This window comes from Mycena indigotica (genome assembly GCF_014461135.1).
Source record: "Mycena indigotica strain 171206Taipei chromosome Unknown Mind.scaff0006, whole genome shotgun sequence".
Classification (NCBI taxonomy): domain Eukaryota; kingdom Fungi; phylum Basidiomycota; class Agaricomycetes; order Agaricales; family Mycenaceae; genus Mycena; species Mycena indigotica.
In genome coordinates this window covers 844,468-859,484 of record NW_023503005.1, presented here as the reverse complement: position 1 = coordinate 859,484, position 15,017 = coordinate 844,468, and the positions used below count along the sequence as shown (strand labels likewise).

Sequence of the window (15,017 nt, the reverse complement as noted above, 5' to 3'; positions counted from 1 at the left end):
GGAGAAGCAAGGGAAATCTGATCACATGTCCACTTCTCACGATTTGTCCTCTTTCCAAAAAAAACAGGCTACATTTGGTGATTCAAACTGTAGATACCGTAGACGTCTATTTATGCGTTTTACAAAGGAACGACCGCAACGGTAATGTCATCCAAACGTCCATTGAAGGTACCCAAAAGCCAGCCCTCGGAAATGTTTCCAATAGCGTCACCTCCCGTGGCTTCCCAAAGAACCGCTTCCGCTAGATTTTCCCCAGCCAACTGAGCCTTGGCAACGGCAGGCGCAAGACTCACACCGAGAACCGACTGCTCCACCTCCCGAAGGTGCTGATGTCGTCGCATGAGATTATCGAGACCGTCTGTCGCGACGATGAGGAATTGTTGTCCAGGAAGCTTGGTATGCACGACATCCGGTCTGTTGGAAAGGTAGGGCGGTGTTTTGATTTGCGATAAATCGGGAACCGTGCTTTGTCCCCATCCCAGCTCGAGAACCCTGACAAATTCCCTCGGGATTTTCCCGTAGATGTCTCCGATTGCTGCAGAAAACAAGATAAGGGAAAAAAATACCACGATGGGACCAACACATACCGCGACTCAGAACCAGCATGCTAAGGAGTCGAGGAACTCCGGACCGATGGTTCATGTCAACGCATTCTGGGTCGTTGGGGTGTTCCGCTATAATCCGAGCACATTCGTCTGGGTTAGAGCACTGATGATGAGTATTCAGAACGGAGCAAGTCCATTCTTCTTCTGAGTTGGAAGAGCAAAGAACTGTCGTTAGCACTGTTAGACCATTTCACGAGAATCAGAAAATTTTCACATACAGACATCACAGTCTCCTACACTTGCGACATGAATGCGCTTGCGAGGGTCGATAAGAGCGACAGCAACAGTGGTTCCAGTCATAGCGCGCTGAACTTCAATAAGAGGCTTGCCGTCCGCATCTTTCAAGGCCGTGGCCGCGTCAAAATCCGTGAGGTCGGCTGGGAGAAGGGCAAGAAAATCGTCTTTTATTTTGTTGTCCAAGGAGATCAAGCTTTCCGAAAGAGCTTTCGCAATGTCTTGGTCCTCCAATGGGTCTGAGCTCTCTATTACGGACTCCAGAGCCCGTTTGATCGTCGAGGGAAGCATCTCGAGCATGAATTCTGCCGAAGCGCATTCAAGATGACCTAGAGAATGAGATGCATTGGGCAAGCAACTTGAATGACCAGACCAGCGGAGTTGGCTCACCATCCAGAACCAAAACCAACGTCCAAACACCATCCTTCATCTCCCACCGCTCTCCCGTATGTCGATCCTGAGTCTTGGGAACCTTTTCATCAAGGCCGCGATTCAACCCCGGCAAAGAAACGAAATCGACTCCGCCAATGGTCCCAGGGGATGCAGCCAAACTGAGCAGAGCGCGTGGAGTCTCTTTTGTGGTGACATCTATTGTACTCGCTCGTCAGGAGGCAGCTTTTGTGTGTCCACCATGAGGTAAAGAGAGTAAAGAGAAACGTCACAGAACGGGCCGCTCGCCGGCCCTGTCATGCCAGCCACAATGCCTTCACAATACAACACATACTAGAATCTCGCCCCTCTAAGTTGGTTGTCGGGCTCAGGACCGTGACAAGCTTCAACAGCAATAGGTTTATTATTACACTACAGATCAAGCCTGTACCCCCCTCCTAAGTATTTGTAATGAATGGTTATGCAAGATCTCCGCGTCTAGTTGGGTCGCTTGACCACAACCATATCTTCATCCTCCGTCTCACCACCGCCAGTTGACGCAGTGGTATTGCTACCGCTAACGAGACTTGCCAAAGACTCGTGACTGGGAACAACAGGCACAGTCGGTGTCGCGTCTTTCGGGGCGTTAGCTGCGTCAACAGCTGCATCGTCGGGTTGCCCAGTGATTAACGTCGATGAGGTTGAGTCCTTGGCCTCTTGCGAAGGAGATGGAACTTTCCGAGAGATGTCGATAAGTGTGGTGAGCATCTGCTCTCTAACACGAGTGCAGAGATCGGGAATGTCGGCAACAGTGAGCCCAGTTGTTTTTATGGGTGGGAGAACTGCGGGTGTGTCAGAGGAAAGAGTGGATGCCATTAAATCGCACCTTTAACACGAATAACACCGCTGTCGAACACGCCCTTGTGGTAAAGATGCCAGTAGTTCTCAAACACGACCGGAATAATGGGCAAGCCGGACTGGATGGCAAGATGGAAGCCGCCTTTCTTGAACGGAAGCAGGGTCGGCGCTTCAGTGCTATGTCGGGTCCCTTCGGGAAATAGCCAAAGGGAAAGTCGGTTCTCCCGCATTTTTTGCACGGCCAAGTCCAGGGAGCGCAACGCGCTTGCGGAGTTGCCCCGATCGACGAATACGGCCCCGGAGAGCAACATGAAGGGACCCAACGGCGTATACTGCAAGGATTTTTTCGACATGATGGAGGCTCGCTTCGGCATCGTTCTGGGGGAAGCAGTTAGCCAATCCGGGGACAGAATAGGGTTGCGCACCCTCCAACAGGGAGTATATCGAGCATGCTCTGGTGGTTTGCCATTAGAATTGCCGGTAACGCCCCGCCATCGTTTGTGTCCCGCAAGTATTCCTCCCCTTCTATTTCGACACGTAGACCGAAGATTGCGCCAGCAACATAGTAGAAAGTCCGCGCGACAGCCCAATGGACGCTGTACCGTTGCCCCACGGGTAACATGACCACAAGGTAGGGCAGGCCCATTAACCCACAAAGGCTCATAGAAACCACATACGCGACCCTGCGAGTCAAATTCCGGCCGGAAGGAATGTATTGGAGGGCGATTAGTGGAACAGACGCGTACGCCAGTAGGGAAAGCAACATCGCCATGAAGGGAGAGAGGAAAGAGAGAAATTCCAAATTTGGATTTCTGGGCATGCCGAAACGCGAAAATTATCGTTACGTCGCAACACATCTTCCCCACTTCCAACGGCTCTCATCCGACACCCACACTGGCATTCGACTCGATTTTTATGGTCGCCACATGACTGCACACGCTTCCTTACGAGCTCGAGCTGGAACACTCGGATTCCTACATACTTATGTACAAACAAAGACTATTTTCGTGTGGTAAAGACAAGGTAGCGACCTCATCCCCAACGATCAATCCCCAGCAACCCAGACGCTAAGTTAGAAGCATTGCTATTTGCTAAACAGACCGGCACAAACAACGGCCTCCATCGCTGAAAACACGTTGCCCAGCCATATCACAAGACCAGTTTCGGGCTTGGCCACGCATCAGAAAAAGCCTAAATCATCCCAGTCAACTTGGGCGTCGATTTTCAATCTCCCTGCGTCGATCGCGCCGTACTCTGGTCCTTCGCCCCTTCTCCTTGAAGAATAATGGCGTAGGCTCGTATACTGCCACTTGAGCATGTCGATCTGGGCGAGGGCGAGGTGGTGACATCGTTGTCGGATCCAACAACACATCGACATTTTGTTGCGTCTTCTCAGAGAATAAAAACTCTTGCCAGTCGAACTCGGGTTGTTCAGATGGGGTGGAAATATTCAGCTCTTGGGGCCGGGCAGACGCGGAGTCTTTTCCCCCTTCTAAGCGGGATGACAACGATGCATCGTTGGTCTCTGTCCCGGCTGGACGAGAAGAGGTTGAACTCGACTCGTGCCATTCTGGCGCTGTTAGTGTGAGGAAAGACGATGGGGTTTGGTTCGTTCGTTCTCCAAGTGCTGATACGCCAATGATCGGAACAGAGGAACGAGAGAGCGGAGCAATAGATTCAGGCCGCAGGTCTGCAGTACGTGAAGAGGCACTGCCTGAATCGGGCTGCGACGTTATTGGAAAGTCTCGTTTTTGGTTTGCTGTGGCTGAAGCAGGTGTGAATCTTGAGAGGGTAAGCTTTGAGGACGACGCAATGGCGTTCTCTTGTTGAGAACATTTAATTCTACCAAGCATGTCAGAAGCAGAAAAGGAAAGAGAACGCTCGACGAACGTGAATATACTTGAAACTAAAATGTCAGCTTTTACTTCTGAAGTCGGTTTTATAGGGCCATTCGGGGCGGATTGATGAGAGCTAGTCTGGTCAGAACAAACCGAATCATCCATTTCATCCTTCTCCGGACTCATCCAGCGCAATTGGTCCAGGGGAGAACGATCAGGTCTAATCGGAGGTTTGGTGCTAATAGTCTTTGAGGACCGGGTTTCGCTGTCGGGTTCCTCCAAGCAGACAGGATGTAGCGATCCAGAAATGATTTTTGAGGAGTTATTACTGTTCTCGTCGTCGCTTAGGAGTTGGTCCACTTCCATGGAGTCTTGAGATTGGGATGCGTCACTGAAAGAAAGTGTGTCATTGAGGATAGACTTGTGAAAGTAAAAGTGGGACTTGACTCACGTTGATTGGGATTCTTGAAGAACTTCTACGAGCGGGAGGGAAGCGGTGGGTGCCTGTGGATCTTCGGGCTTTAGTGTTTGTTTAGTATCCGAGCCAGATTCCTCCTCTTCCTCTGCAAGCAATAGCCGTGGAGTAGCTTTCTTTATTTTTGCGTCATCAGTTCGTGATTCAATGTACACCTCCATAACACGTTTCCCCCGTTTCGTGAGCTGAATTTCCGAAATTCGCTCGTTAAACCGTTCCTGGCGTCGGAGATAAAGATGATACCAGCTTCTTTGTGGATGCCGTTGTGCCCAGGGCCACTGGTTGTCTGTCTGTGGATATATGCTGTTGAAGACGAGAGGAAAAGTGGTGTGGTGCCGCTCACGTTTTCGCAAAGTTGCTCGTACAGCTTTTTTGCATGACGACCTTGGTTAGTCGGACAGTGTTCTGCAAGGTAGTGCGCGAAGTGTTCCTCATCCTCCTGCGTGAACCAGACTCTACCAAGAAGTGAGCGCTGGTAATTTGACCAAGGCACTACGCACCGAGGAGGTCTCTTCGAGGACGAAGCCTTGGCATTGGAAGAAGCGGCGACTGCTTTCGATTTGGAGCGGAGATACTTTCCTATGAGCTCATCGAGCTCTTGTCTCCTCTCTCGATAGCGTGCCTTCCAGCTCACTCTCGAATGTCGCGCCGCCCACGGCCATTTATCTGGCTAGCGTAGCGCAGCGTCAGTCCATCGAGAACAAACTAGTATGCGTGCTACGCACATTTTCTACCAAACGATCATACAGTCTCTGGCCAGTCCTGCCGCGTTCATGCGTCGCAAGGAACTTTGCCAAGTGTTGATCGTCTTCTGGGGTAAACTCCGAGGCATGCATTCTGCAATGAATATCAGAGGCCAGAGATGAGGATAGCTAAGCTTACTCATTCTCGGCAGGCATGTGGGTGCCGCCCGTAGAGGTACGCTAAGTACAGTCGGAGAGGAAGAGGTGGATCAACGATCACGTGTTCGAGTTTGATCGTTATCATCATCATCCGAGCATTCTGGAAAATTTACAGAACTTGTATGATAAGATGTTTATTAAAAACTGGTTGTACACGTATGAAGAGCTGGACAGAGAAGGGAGCCACTCTACGCTGCCTGGGCAATTGCCGCTGCATTCATAGCTCCTGGAGCGATTCTGACGCCTCCTCTGCTTTCTGTCAGCTTGATTGGATACAAAAAAGGATACCACACACCTGTTGACCATTGCAAACCGATGCTGCTCCATCTTCTTGTCCAACGCGCCACCCCAGCTGACGTTGCCCGACCGCTGGTTGGCTTCTATGGAGGTGTGCACCTTTTGTAGGATGTCCACCATCTCCCGGGCCAATCTCTCCTCTAGCCTCCTTCCAGTTCTCTTTTTTGCAGCCTCTAGCAGCATACTGATACCATAATGCGTCCGTTGCTTCTCGCTCAAAGCTATCGGCGTATGCACAATTTTCGCGCCATGGGTCCTCGTCATCGTCTTGACGGCTGGAGATGCATATAGTACCGCCTGGCGCAGAATTGGGAGTGGTGGCGCCCGAGTGAGGGTGTAGATGTGAAGGAGAGTATTCGAGACAATGCGATTGGCTTTAGCGCGTTCCCCGTGGGTCATGATCATTGAAGCGAGGAGATGAAGGAGAGGGTCTTCTGGCGGTGGAATATTGAGCAGCGGCTCGCGACGACGGCCCCGACCATTGGTGTCAAGTGGCTGAAGTAACATCCAGTCCTCGACTGGTTCTTCTGCTTTGACCGTGGGCGCAATAGAGTCGTCTAGCCCGAGAGCGCCGAGTGCATTATCAGCTGTCGACTTGTCTGACACAGACTGGGACACGACCGAACGAGCATGATGCAGAGGTATTCGTCGCAGTCGCGCGAATTGGCGGAGTGACAGCATAGTTTTTCCGCGTGACTCGTTTTTTGTCACGGCTTGCTCTCGATTTCTCCAATCTCGTGGGGAATCGCTTAGCTGCCTCGCTGCTTCACACCTCCATGACCATCGACCCCGTTCCTATTCCCTCTCAACGTCGCCGCCGCCGATCTCTTTCGTCTTCGCCAACAAATCCATTTCATCCCGTTTTAGACCCTCCCCCAAGACCAAAAAGTACTCCAGGCGAACGCCCCACACAACGGCGCCGACAAAAAAGTCCACCTCACGGTGACGACGACGGCAGCGATTTAGAGGACACTGTAGACCCCGAGCCACCCGTGCCAGAAGAAGACGAAGAAGACGAGATTCAAGCGCCCGTCTCCAAAAAGGGCATAACTATTCTTCAGCGTGGGCTCCCATTACCCGACAGACCGACACGAAAACTTCCCGCCCGAAAAATGGACAATCCACAGCTCCCGCCACCGCCAGCCAACCCATCCATGCTGCCCGTCCAGGCCCATGTCCCCCGCTCTGGAATTGCAGCTGCCTCCAGCCAGCGACGACTCTATGTAATTCTCGAGCAAGCGTGCCTCGAGGCATACCGCCTTTCTGGCCCTTCTTCCTCGAAATCGAAACGTGGTCCTGGAGGCGAAACCGAAGTTAAATACACTTTGCTCAATTGCGACGATCACCAAGGCATCCTGGCCAAAACTGGTCGCGACATTGCCGATGCCCGGCCAGACATCACCCACCAATGTCTTTTGACCCTCCTCGACTCCCCGCTGAACAAGGCAGGCCTGTTGCAGGTCTTCATCCATACCGCAAAAGGTGTCCTCATCGAGGTCAATCCATCTGTCCGCATTCCACGCACCTTCAAGCGATTCTCTGGCCTGATGGTCCAGCTCCTCCACAAACTCAGCATTCGTGGCGTCAACGGCCCAGAAAAGCTGCTGAAAGTTGTCCGCAATCCTGTCATCGACCATCTCCCACCTAACACTATCAAACTTACGCTGTCTGGAGATGCACCGACCGTAAAACTATCGACGTATCTCAAAGCGTTGCCAACAACACATTCGATTGCTGTTTTTGTTGGCGCGATGGCCAGAGGGCGGGACGATTTTGCTGACGCCTATGTCGATGAGAAGATCAGTATTTCCGAGTATGCGTTGAGTGCGAGTGTTGCATGCGGAAAGGTTTGCCCGATCTAATTTTGATCGTCTGTTTCTGAAACTCCTGTAGTTCTGCTGTGCTCTGGAAGATCTCTGGGACATCATCTAGACTTTTCTCGCATTGGCCCAACGTTCGCCATGTTATCCTTCCCTCGTTCGGTTTTGCATTCCATTGTACCGTGTATTCTTAGTGCCTTCAACCGCGCATTTCTGTACTACCAGCCATCCTTACATCTACACACTCATACCTCCTACCCGCATACCCCCTTTCCAGACAGTCCGCCACAAAATATCGCGGCGACTCAACTCGCTGCTCTTTTAACGAACTCTCAGCGTACTACTTGTAATACTTTATGATAGAAAAAAAATGGTATTGGGATTTCTTGAGGGCATACTAACTGATGTCTAGGTTTCAATGCAACGGATAACTTGCTGATGTCTTTGAACTTGGAAGAACCAGACGAACTACATCCTTACTTGTTCGATTCAGAGAAGCAATGGGTCGAATACCAGCCTTTTCTTCTACAGCACGGATATATGCTTCGTCCACGGTACAACCCTAAATGGCGGTCTCTCTACTGGAACGCCCCGGTGAAACGCAAGTGGTGGAAATTTGGGACGACCCAGAAAGCCATGGACAGAGAAGATGATCTGCATAGCTTCGTCGTTCGTCAATTGCTAAGCTGTGGACCACTAAAGAAAACATCACCACACAGTTGTATGCCCTGGACGCCGTCCGTGTGTCAGACAACACGAAGGTGGTGGTCAAGCGTTTCCCTACCAACAGCCGCGAAGCGACGATTCATCGATACCTGGACTCGCCCGAGCTGCGCAGCGACCCCAGAAACCACACAATTCCGCTGCTCGATGTCATGGTTATGCCCGACACTCCCTGGAGCTTCCTCGTTACCCCCTATGCGCGCGAAATCGACTATCCGCCATTCCACTGTCGTCTTGAATTCGTCGAGTGCATGACACAGTATATAGAGGTAAAGCTCACTTCTGAAGTTCAAGCCTGTTTTTTCTGATTTATCTCTGTTGTAGGGCTTGGAGTTCATGCACGAACACAACATTGCACATTTGTAAGGCTGTTCAAGTTCCTTCCCTACCAAATGAGCCCATGAATAAATTCATAAAGGGATATAGCGCGGAAGAACATGCTTATGGACGAGTCGCGTGTGGTCCCCGAGGGCTCACATTTTGGCGAAAGCAGAAGTCATCAGGGGCACCCCGGTCTATTCCGCTGGCGAGACCGGTGCGCCGTCGGGCCGGTCCCGTACTACTACATCGACTTTGGCCTCTCCCACCGCTTCCCAAACGGCAAAGACACGGCGCGGGTCAAAGGAAAGCTGCGCACGTTTCCGGAGATCCCCGAGCTGTCCGACAATGTGTCCTACAACCCATTCCCCGTCGACATTTACCAGCTTGGGTTGACGATTCATAAAATCATCTATGTCTGTTCTCCCTTAAGTAAAATTCCGTGATGCTTTAACCGTTATCAGTGCTACCTCGACTTGGAGATCTTCCGTCCAGTGGCCGACGGGATGACGGTGGCCGAGCCCACCCAGCGCATATCGCCCACACAAGCTTTGGAACGCCTCCGTAGCATTGTTGAGGCGATACCTCCCCAGCAGCTCCGCGAACAGATCTGGGACACCGCTGCCACTCCCAAACACAAAGCAGACCGCCAAAAGCTCGGCGGGTATCGGTATGACTGGAGGGTGGGTGTTTCTCCGCTTGCTTCATTTGGAGATGCTAACCCCCGAACAGGACGAACGTGATGATGCGTTGTATGGAGTGCACCCATGGGAGTTGCCGTCCTCTACGTTCATGAAGAAGAGGGAGATGTCGCAGGGATCCTAGATTGTTCAATAAATTGCGTTTGGAATCGTCGGGTTCAGATGTCTACTGAAGAACTTATTTAGCCTGAGACGCGTCATAGTTTTAGTAATCGTTTCAACTGAATCAACTACATGACCAGACTCAGCGTTTTGGATCGCGAATACTGTAGGGACTCTCCTCATATATAGCAGTACCGGTGAAAGTTGACCTTGAAGCTGCTCAACTTGAAAGTCGATGATTGTCTGCTCAGCGCTCCAGAATACCGCTTGATCTGGTGATGGGCCATCGGCCATGAGACAGGCCTGTCGCATACACCTTCCCTCGAGTGCACCATGCACCTGAACACCATTGCACGGGGGTAACTGGGGTCATCACCTGGTGCATGCATGACATTCCCGGGGGGAGCCATAGGATTCCATGGGGGCATATTTGCTGTCTGCCCCTGTTACACATAGTGTTCTACCTCTGGGGCATATAAACATTCCACTGTTCATTGGTATATCTATCATAGGCATTACTTACATCTCTAAGCAATGCAACAAGATGAATAATTTGCTTTGAAAAGTAAACAATTACATTGTAACTACCTACATGACATACAAAGTCTGTACATAGCACATATGACATCTAACCCCTGGCCAAACTTGAAGAGAATCCGCCCTGGTGCAGACAAACGAGAACCCGGGGGGACAGCCTCAGTCCCCCCGGGCGCTCCCTTGTGTCTGCCCAAGTACAACCAAACGAGTGCCTGGTGCCACCAAAAAAATGACCCCAGGCACTTGCCCGTGTCCACCCGGATCGGTCGGCCCATATGGCCCGGGCACACATGAACAAGTGCCTGGGCGGATGCCAGCTGGTACCCAGGGTGGCGGGCGAGACTCCACCCGGCCCAAACAAACAAGGAAGGGAGCCAGTCCGCCCTTACCTGCCCGCCCGCCATGAAAACAAGCGGCATGAGAATCCGCCCCAGCGCGGACTCAAGTTTGAGCACGCAGCGAGCGGGGAGGTCGGCTGGGAGAAGAAGGTGGGCTGGGAGGTTGGGTTGGCGGAGAAGATGGGGGGGGGGGGGGGGGAGAGTGGTGGTCATGCTGGCCGCGCTGCAGCTACACGGCCAATACACGACCCAGCCCTGCTGCGAGTGGTAGGTGGAAGGAAGAGGTAAGTGGCCTTGACTGCCACCATCTCTGCGTGTGCATTGGCGTCAGCGGCTCGATCCGGCAGTTTATTTGCAGCTGGGATTGGCGAGGCGGGAGGGATGCTCGAGGCAAGCTCGAGGAGGGGAAGATGGAAAGGGAAGGAAAAGATTAGGGTGCAGTTTTTTGATCTGGTTTACAAACCGGTTTATAAACACTGGTTTAGTAAGATTTCACTAGGTCTCTGGTTTATAAACCTGGCTAGTCACATGACTTAAGTGATCCAACTGATCAACATTATTGATTATAAGTCCTGTACATTATATATAGTAAATTATCACCTGTACCACAGGTTACTGAGAGAAAAGAGGTATGAAGGCAACCCTTTCAGCTAGAATGTAAGGCTGGAAAAATTTATATCGTGACATCAAAGATATCACATGTTTGGTTGCCTGGTTTATAAACCAGTTTATAAACACTAGTTTGGGCTACCAAAAATTATAAACCGTTTTTTAATACTCAAATATTTAAAAACTGCACCCTAGAAAAGATGGCAGTCGGCAAAGTTCCCACGTGCTCCGGGGAGCCGGCCGGTGGGGGCGATGGTTATCTTCCCTGGGTATTTGTACAGTCCTCCCCAGGTACTAGCATCCTTGTGCCCATGTGGATAATGGCCAATCCCTGGTGCAAACCCATTGACTGCCTGGTGTGAACCCTGCTCAACCCCCCGGGCACAACCAGTTGTGTGCATGCAACAGGCTGATGGCTGATGGCCCATCACCAGATCAAGCGTCGGTCTCCCAGAAAGGTGCCAATCCTGTGCACGTTCCCATGGGACTGTCCCATAGGAATTTCCCATGGGAATTTCCTGCAGGAAGCCTACATTACTTCCTATAGGATACTGTATATATACTGTAGGTAACCTGAAATGGTAAATCGAAGGCCTGTAGGAAAGTACCCTGCAGGAAACTAAGAAACTTATCCTACAGGAAGATAGTTAGTTATCCTATAGGAAAATTTTGAAAAAAAAATCCCGTAGGAAGCTCTAAGAAACAATCCTGCAGGTAACTATGTGATTATCCTGTAGGAAATTTCTGAAACCAATCCTGTAGGAAGAACAATCCTGCAGGAAACTATAGGATTCATCCTATAGGAATATTTTGAAACAATCCTGCAGGAACCAGTGAGATTCATCCTATAGGAAAAGTATATTATAAATCAAAGCGTTCTTATCTTGATGATATCTTGATAACTCTTGTTCTCAGCTCTCATGGCTATAGCTCTCTCTGAACTTGCACAAATGGCACTAGCAGCACCTGAACAGCTGCATAACCTCCTCCTTTACATATCTATAGTCAAAAGACTTTGAGATTATATCAAGCTATGTCATCAGCCGAAATATGCTGGCCAGTCACTTAGTCTTCCAAAGGATGTTGCAGATTTGCTAGCCACTTTAGTGGGTTCACCACATGAAGTCTCATTGCTATGGGAGACTCTCAGAGATCATATTGAGACTTGGAAGGGGTTGTTACTTCAGCAAGAGGTCGATGAATACCTAAAAGTGTATGGACCAGAACATAAATGAGGAGGGATAAGGCCGCAAGCGGCAGGTGCTGAACCTTACATAATAAGCCAAGGAAGACCGTGGCCAGCACCACATGATATGACGTAGCTCGTCCCAAAAGGGTTATAGAAATGCACAGCCATTCCCGATATGGGGGGGCTGGTTTCAACATGATTCTATAGAGCCAAACCTTAGGTTCGGCAATTAGGTATAAATTACTATCTTTATCTCTCTGTAAATCTCGCCTTTTTCAGGGGCTTATATGCTATTGCCTCCCTATAGGCAATGTCAAAATCTTAAATGTGATCACAGGGGCTACCGTCTTGGAAACCCATATACAGTCTTTGCCCGGCTTTATACTCTCCGGAATGGTGTATTACCAGTCTATGAGGTCCCATTGTACTGCCGTTGTAAGGCTTCTCTTTTTCAACTTCTATTCTATTAAGTTGCCCTTGCTCTTGCTGAAGTCGAGTAACTGGGGCCCAGGCACCGACTCATTGCGTTTACCATGAAAAGCAAAGGGTCCTAAAATAACCTTTTGACCTTGAGAAAGACCAGTAAGAGGTGTATCACGGCCAATCCAGACATTCTTGACTAGCACGCAGTATACGGTCAACTCTTCAGCTTTCAGTCCCGAAACCCTTTGAACTAGAAGTGATTCGCTGGGATGGAAAGTGGGAAATTTAGGTGCAGATGTTGTACAATAGACAGGCATTTCATCTGTAATGTAAGGGCAACCCCGGAGGCCTGAGATCAAGGTCCTAGCAGGGGAGGATCCAAAGCGTGAACATTGGTAAGCGAATACAAATGAAGCTGACCTAGCAGGGGAGGATCCAAAGAGAAGAAACTCTAAGGGTCCGCCTGCTAGGTAGCTGACTATATACTGCTTGTCCGTAGCTGCCGCTGTCGGGCACAGAAGGCTTGGGCGGCGTCGCAGGCAGGGTCCCAGGGCGACCGTCGGGAGGGCGTTGACGGATCGGTGATTGTGCGGGCGAGATGGAGGGCCGGACCGGAGACGGAACCGAGTCGGACCGGAATCGGAGGCGTCTCCGAGGGGCCGAGAGGGAGGTTCCCCTGACATCACCCCCCTTTGAATGCGGCGTCCCGACGCATAGACCGGAACGGAATCGAGTCGAAGGTCGCGGAGGCGATGTGTCGTGGCTTGCCAGGGTACTTACGATAGAACTCCGCAATTTTCTCCGGGCGAAGACGCGGTTGAAGCGGACCCATTGGTCGTGTGTGATGCGTCGTAGCCTTTCCATCTGACGAAGTAGTTCAGCCGCTTATACCTCACCCTTGCGTCCAGGATTTCCTCTACTTCCCCTCCGGGACTCCGTCCTCGAGGTCCGGAGGGGGCTGGTCGTAGCCGGGCGTCCGTCGAAGGGGTCGTCCCTGAGCGAGCTCGAGCTTGACGACGGGGAAGACCGGGTGGAGCTTCGAGTAGCGCGGAGGGAGGTCGAGCTTGTAGGCACCTTTGCTGATCTCCGCGACTATCTTGAACGGTCCAAGGCGGCGATGGGAGAACTTTTCCGAGGGGCGAGTCGTCCTGATGTCAGAGGCATCCAGCCAAACACGGTCGCCAACCTTAAACTCCGGAGACGGAGTCCGTCTCCGGTCGTAGTAGCGCTTGTACTCCTCTTTGGCCTTAGTGAGCGGGCCTTGGCTTCAGCAACACCAGTGGCGATCCGGTCGCGGAACTCGTTCACTGACTCCATGGCGGAACGGACTCCGGGTTCAAGCCCATGCGCGGGAGCCGTCCCGTGTCCGTCATGAAGGGGACCTGCTGCGTGGAGGAGTGAACATGGTTGTTGTAGGCGAACTCCGCTGCCGGAATCAGCTCATCCCAGTCGTCCTGCTGGTAGTTGGTGAAGATCCGCAGGTACTGCTCCAGCTCCTGGTTGACGCGCTCTGTCTGACCGTCTGTCTGCGGGTGGTACGCGGTGGACGTGGCGGGCTTGATGCCGATTAGACGCCAAAGTTCTCGGGTGAAGTCCGCGATGAACTGCGAGCCGCGGTCGGAGACGTACTTCTCCGGAGTCCCATGGTGCCGCCAGACATTCCGGTAGTAGAGGCGGGCTGCCCCTACTGCATCGACCGTCGTATGACACTCTGAGAAGTGGGCGCTTTCCGAGGGTGTCAACGACGACCATGATCGCGTCGTACCCATGGGCTTCGGGGAGCTCTACGATGAAGTCGACGGAGACGGTATGCCAGCGTTCCGGGGGCGTTTCCGTGGGGTGCAGCTCTCCGTGGGGCAGTCTCCGGAGTGCCTTGGTGCGACAGCACAAGTCACAGGTCGCAACATACCGGCCGATATGGCGAGACATCTGAGGCCACCAGTAGTTCCGGGAGACCAACTCCAAGGTCTTGAAACGACCTGCGTGTCCGGCGACTCGGGTGTCATGGCAGAGCTCGATGATGCGTCTCCGGAGGTCCTTGTCTTTTGGTACGACGATCTTTCCTCGGAAATGGAGAAGACCGCCGGAGACGGCCCACTCGTCAGAACGTGAGGAGCGGGGGCCTCGAGCTTGACCTTGAACCTTAAGAAGTTGCCGGGCCGCTAGTGCGACGGGCTCCTCCAGGTCAGGCTCACCGGAGAGGGCATCACGGATGTCACGGAGGAGTTCAGAGCCGGGACCGGAAACGGAAACGCCCTCGAGTGCGCGGACGTGGAAGAGTTCAGGCCGCAGAAGGACGACATCGGAGTTGTCGGAATCGACTCCGTGGTCGGGTCTCCGGGAGAGGGCGTCAGGCCGACCCATATCGCGGCCAGGCTTGTGGTGCAGCGTGAAGTCGAACCGGGAGAGGTACAGAGACCACCAGGCCTGTCTCCGGTTGAGGTGTTGCGTCTTCCTGAAGTACTCCAAATTCTTATGGTCAGTCCAAATCTCGACAGGGTGCGGGCGCCCTCGAGGAAGTGTCTATACTCCTCGAGTGCGCGGATGATCGCGAGCATCTCCTTGTCGTGGATTTCGTAGTTGCGCTGGACATCATTTAAGCTTTTGGAATAGAATGCTACAGGGTGCCACTTCCCGTCCGGGGCGGATTGTGAAAGAACCGCCCCGTCGCATAATCAG

At 52.0% G+C, this 15,017-nt stretch overlaps 6 protein-coding genes across 6 annotated transcripts; 2 read left to right on the top strand and 4 right to left on the bottom strand.

Annotated features, from left to right (window-relative positions):
- Positions 1–119: 119 nt before the first annotated feature.
- MIND_00673500 (Serine/threonine protein phosphatase 2C) lies at positions 120–1,269 on the bottom strand (the record flags this gene model as incomplete). Its single annotated transcript, XM_037363451.1, has 4 exons — positions 120–535; positions 588–770; positions 824–1,168; positions 1,230–1,269. 4 exons carry the CDS (start codon positions 1,267–1,269, stop codon positions 120–122), a joined length of 984 nt encoding a protein of 327 aa, XP_037219095.1.
- A 437-nt stretch (positions 1,270–1,706) lies between these two features.
- MIND_00673400 (1-acylglycerol-3-phosphate o-acyltransferase) lies at positions 1,707–2,847 on the bottom strand (the record flags this gene model as incomplete). The annotated part of the gene is made up of 3 exons (XM_037363450.1): positions 2,492–2,847; positions 2,095–2,444; positions 1,707–2,050 (listed from the first exon to the last, which is right to left on the bottom strand). The coding sequence occupies exons 1-3, from the start codon at positions 2,836–2,838 to the stop codon at positions 1,707–1,709; spliced, it is 1,041 nt and encodes a 346-aa protein (XP_037219094.1). The 5' UTR covers positions 2,839–2,847.
- Positions 2,848–3,271: 424 nt separating this feature from the next.
- On the bottom strand, positions 3,272–5,278 carry MIND_00673300 (Transcription factor; the record flags this gene model as incomplete). Its single annotated transcript, XM_037363449.1, has 7 exons — positions 3,272–3,908; positions 3,957–4,295; positions 4,356–4,669; positions 4,723–4,834; positions 4,880–5,049; positions 5,105–5,216; positions 5,262–5,278. The coding sequence occupies 7 exons, from the start codon at positions 5,276–5,278 to the stop codon at positions 3,272–3,274; spliced, it is 1,701 nt and encodes a 566-aa protein (XP_037219093.1).
- A 191-nt stretch (positions 5,279–5,469) lies between these two features.
- On the bottom strand, positions 5,470–6,268 carry MIND_00673200 (Ribosomal protein; the record flags this gene model as incomplete). The annotated part of the gene is made up of 2 exons (XM_037363448.1): positions 5,577–6,268; positions 5,470–5,530 (listed from the first exon to the last, which is right to left on the bottom strand). Exons 1-2 carry the CDS (start codon positions 6,257–6,259, stop codon positions 5,470–5,472), a joined length of 744 nt encoding a protein of 247 aa, XP_037219092.1. The 5' UTR covers positions 6,260–6,268.
- Positions 6,269–6,354: 86 nt separating this feature from the next.
- MIND_00673100 (uncharacterized protein) lies at positions 6,355–7,510 on the top strand (the record flags this gene model as incomplete). Its single annotated transcript, XM_037363447.1, has 2 exons — positions 6,355–7,425; positions 7,472–7,510. 2 exons carry the CDS (start codon positions 6,355–6,357, stop codon positions 7,508–7,510), a joined length of 1,110 nt encoding a protein of 369 aa, XP_037219091.1.
- A 326-nt stretch (positions 7,511–7,836) lies between these two features.
- Positions 7,837–9,264, top strand: MIND_00673000 (Protein kinase domain-containing protein; the record flags this gene model as incomplete). Its single annotated transcript, XM_037363446.1, has 6 exons — positions 7,837–8,067; positions 8,118–8,390; positions 8,446–8,483; positions 8,540–8,855; positions 8,904–9,122; positions 9,172–9,264. 6 exons carry the CDS (start codon positions 7,837–7,839, stop codon positions 9,262–9,264), a joined length of 1,170 nt encoding a protein of 389 aa, XP_037219090.1.
- Positions 9,265–15,017: the final 5,753 nt, after the last annotated feature.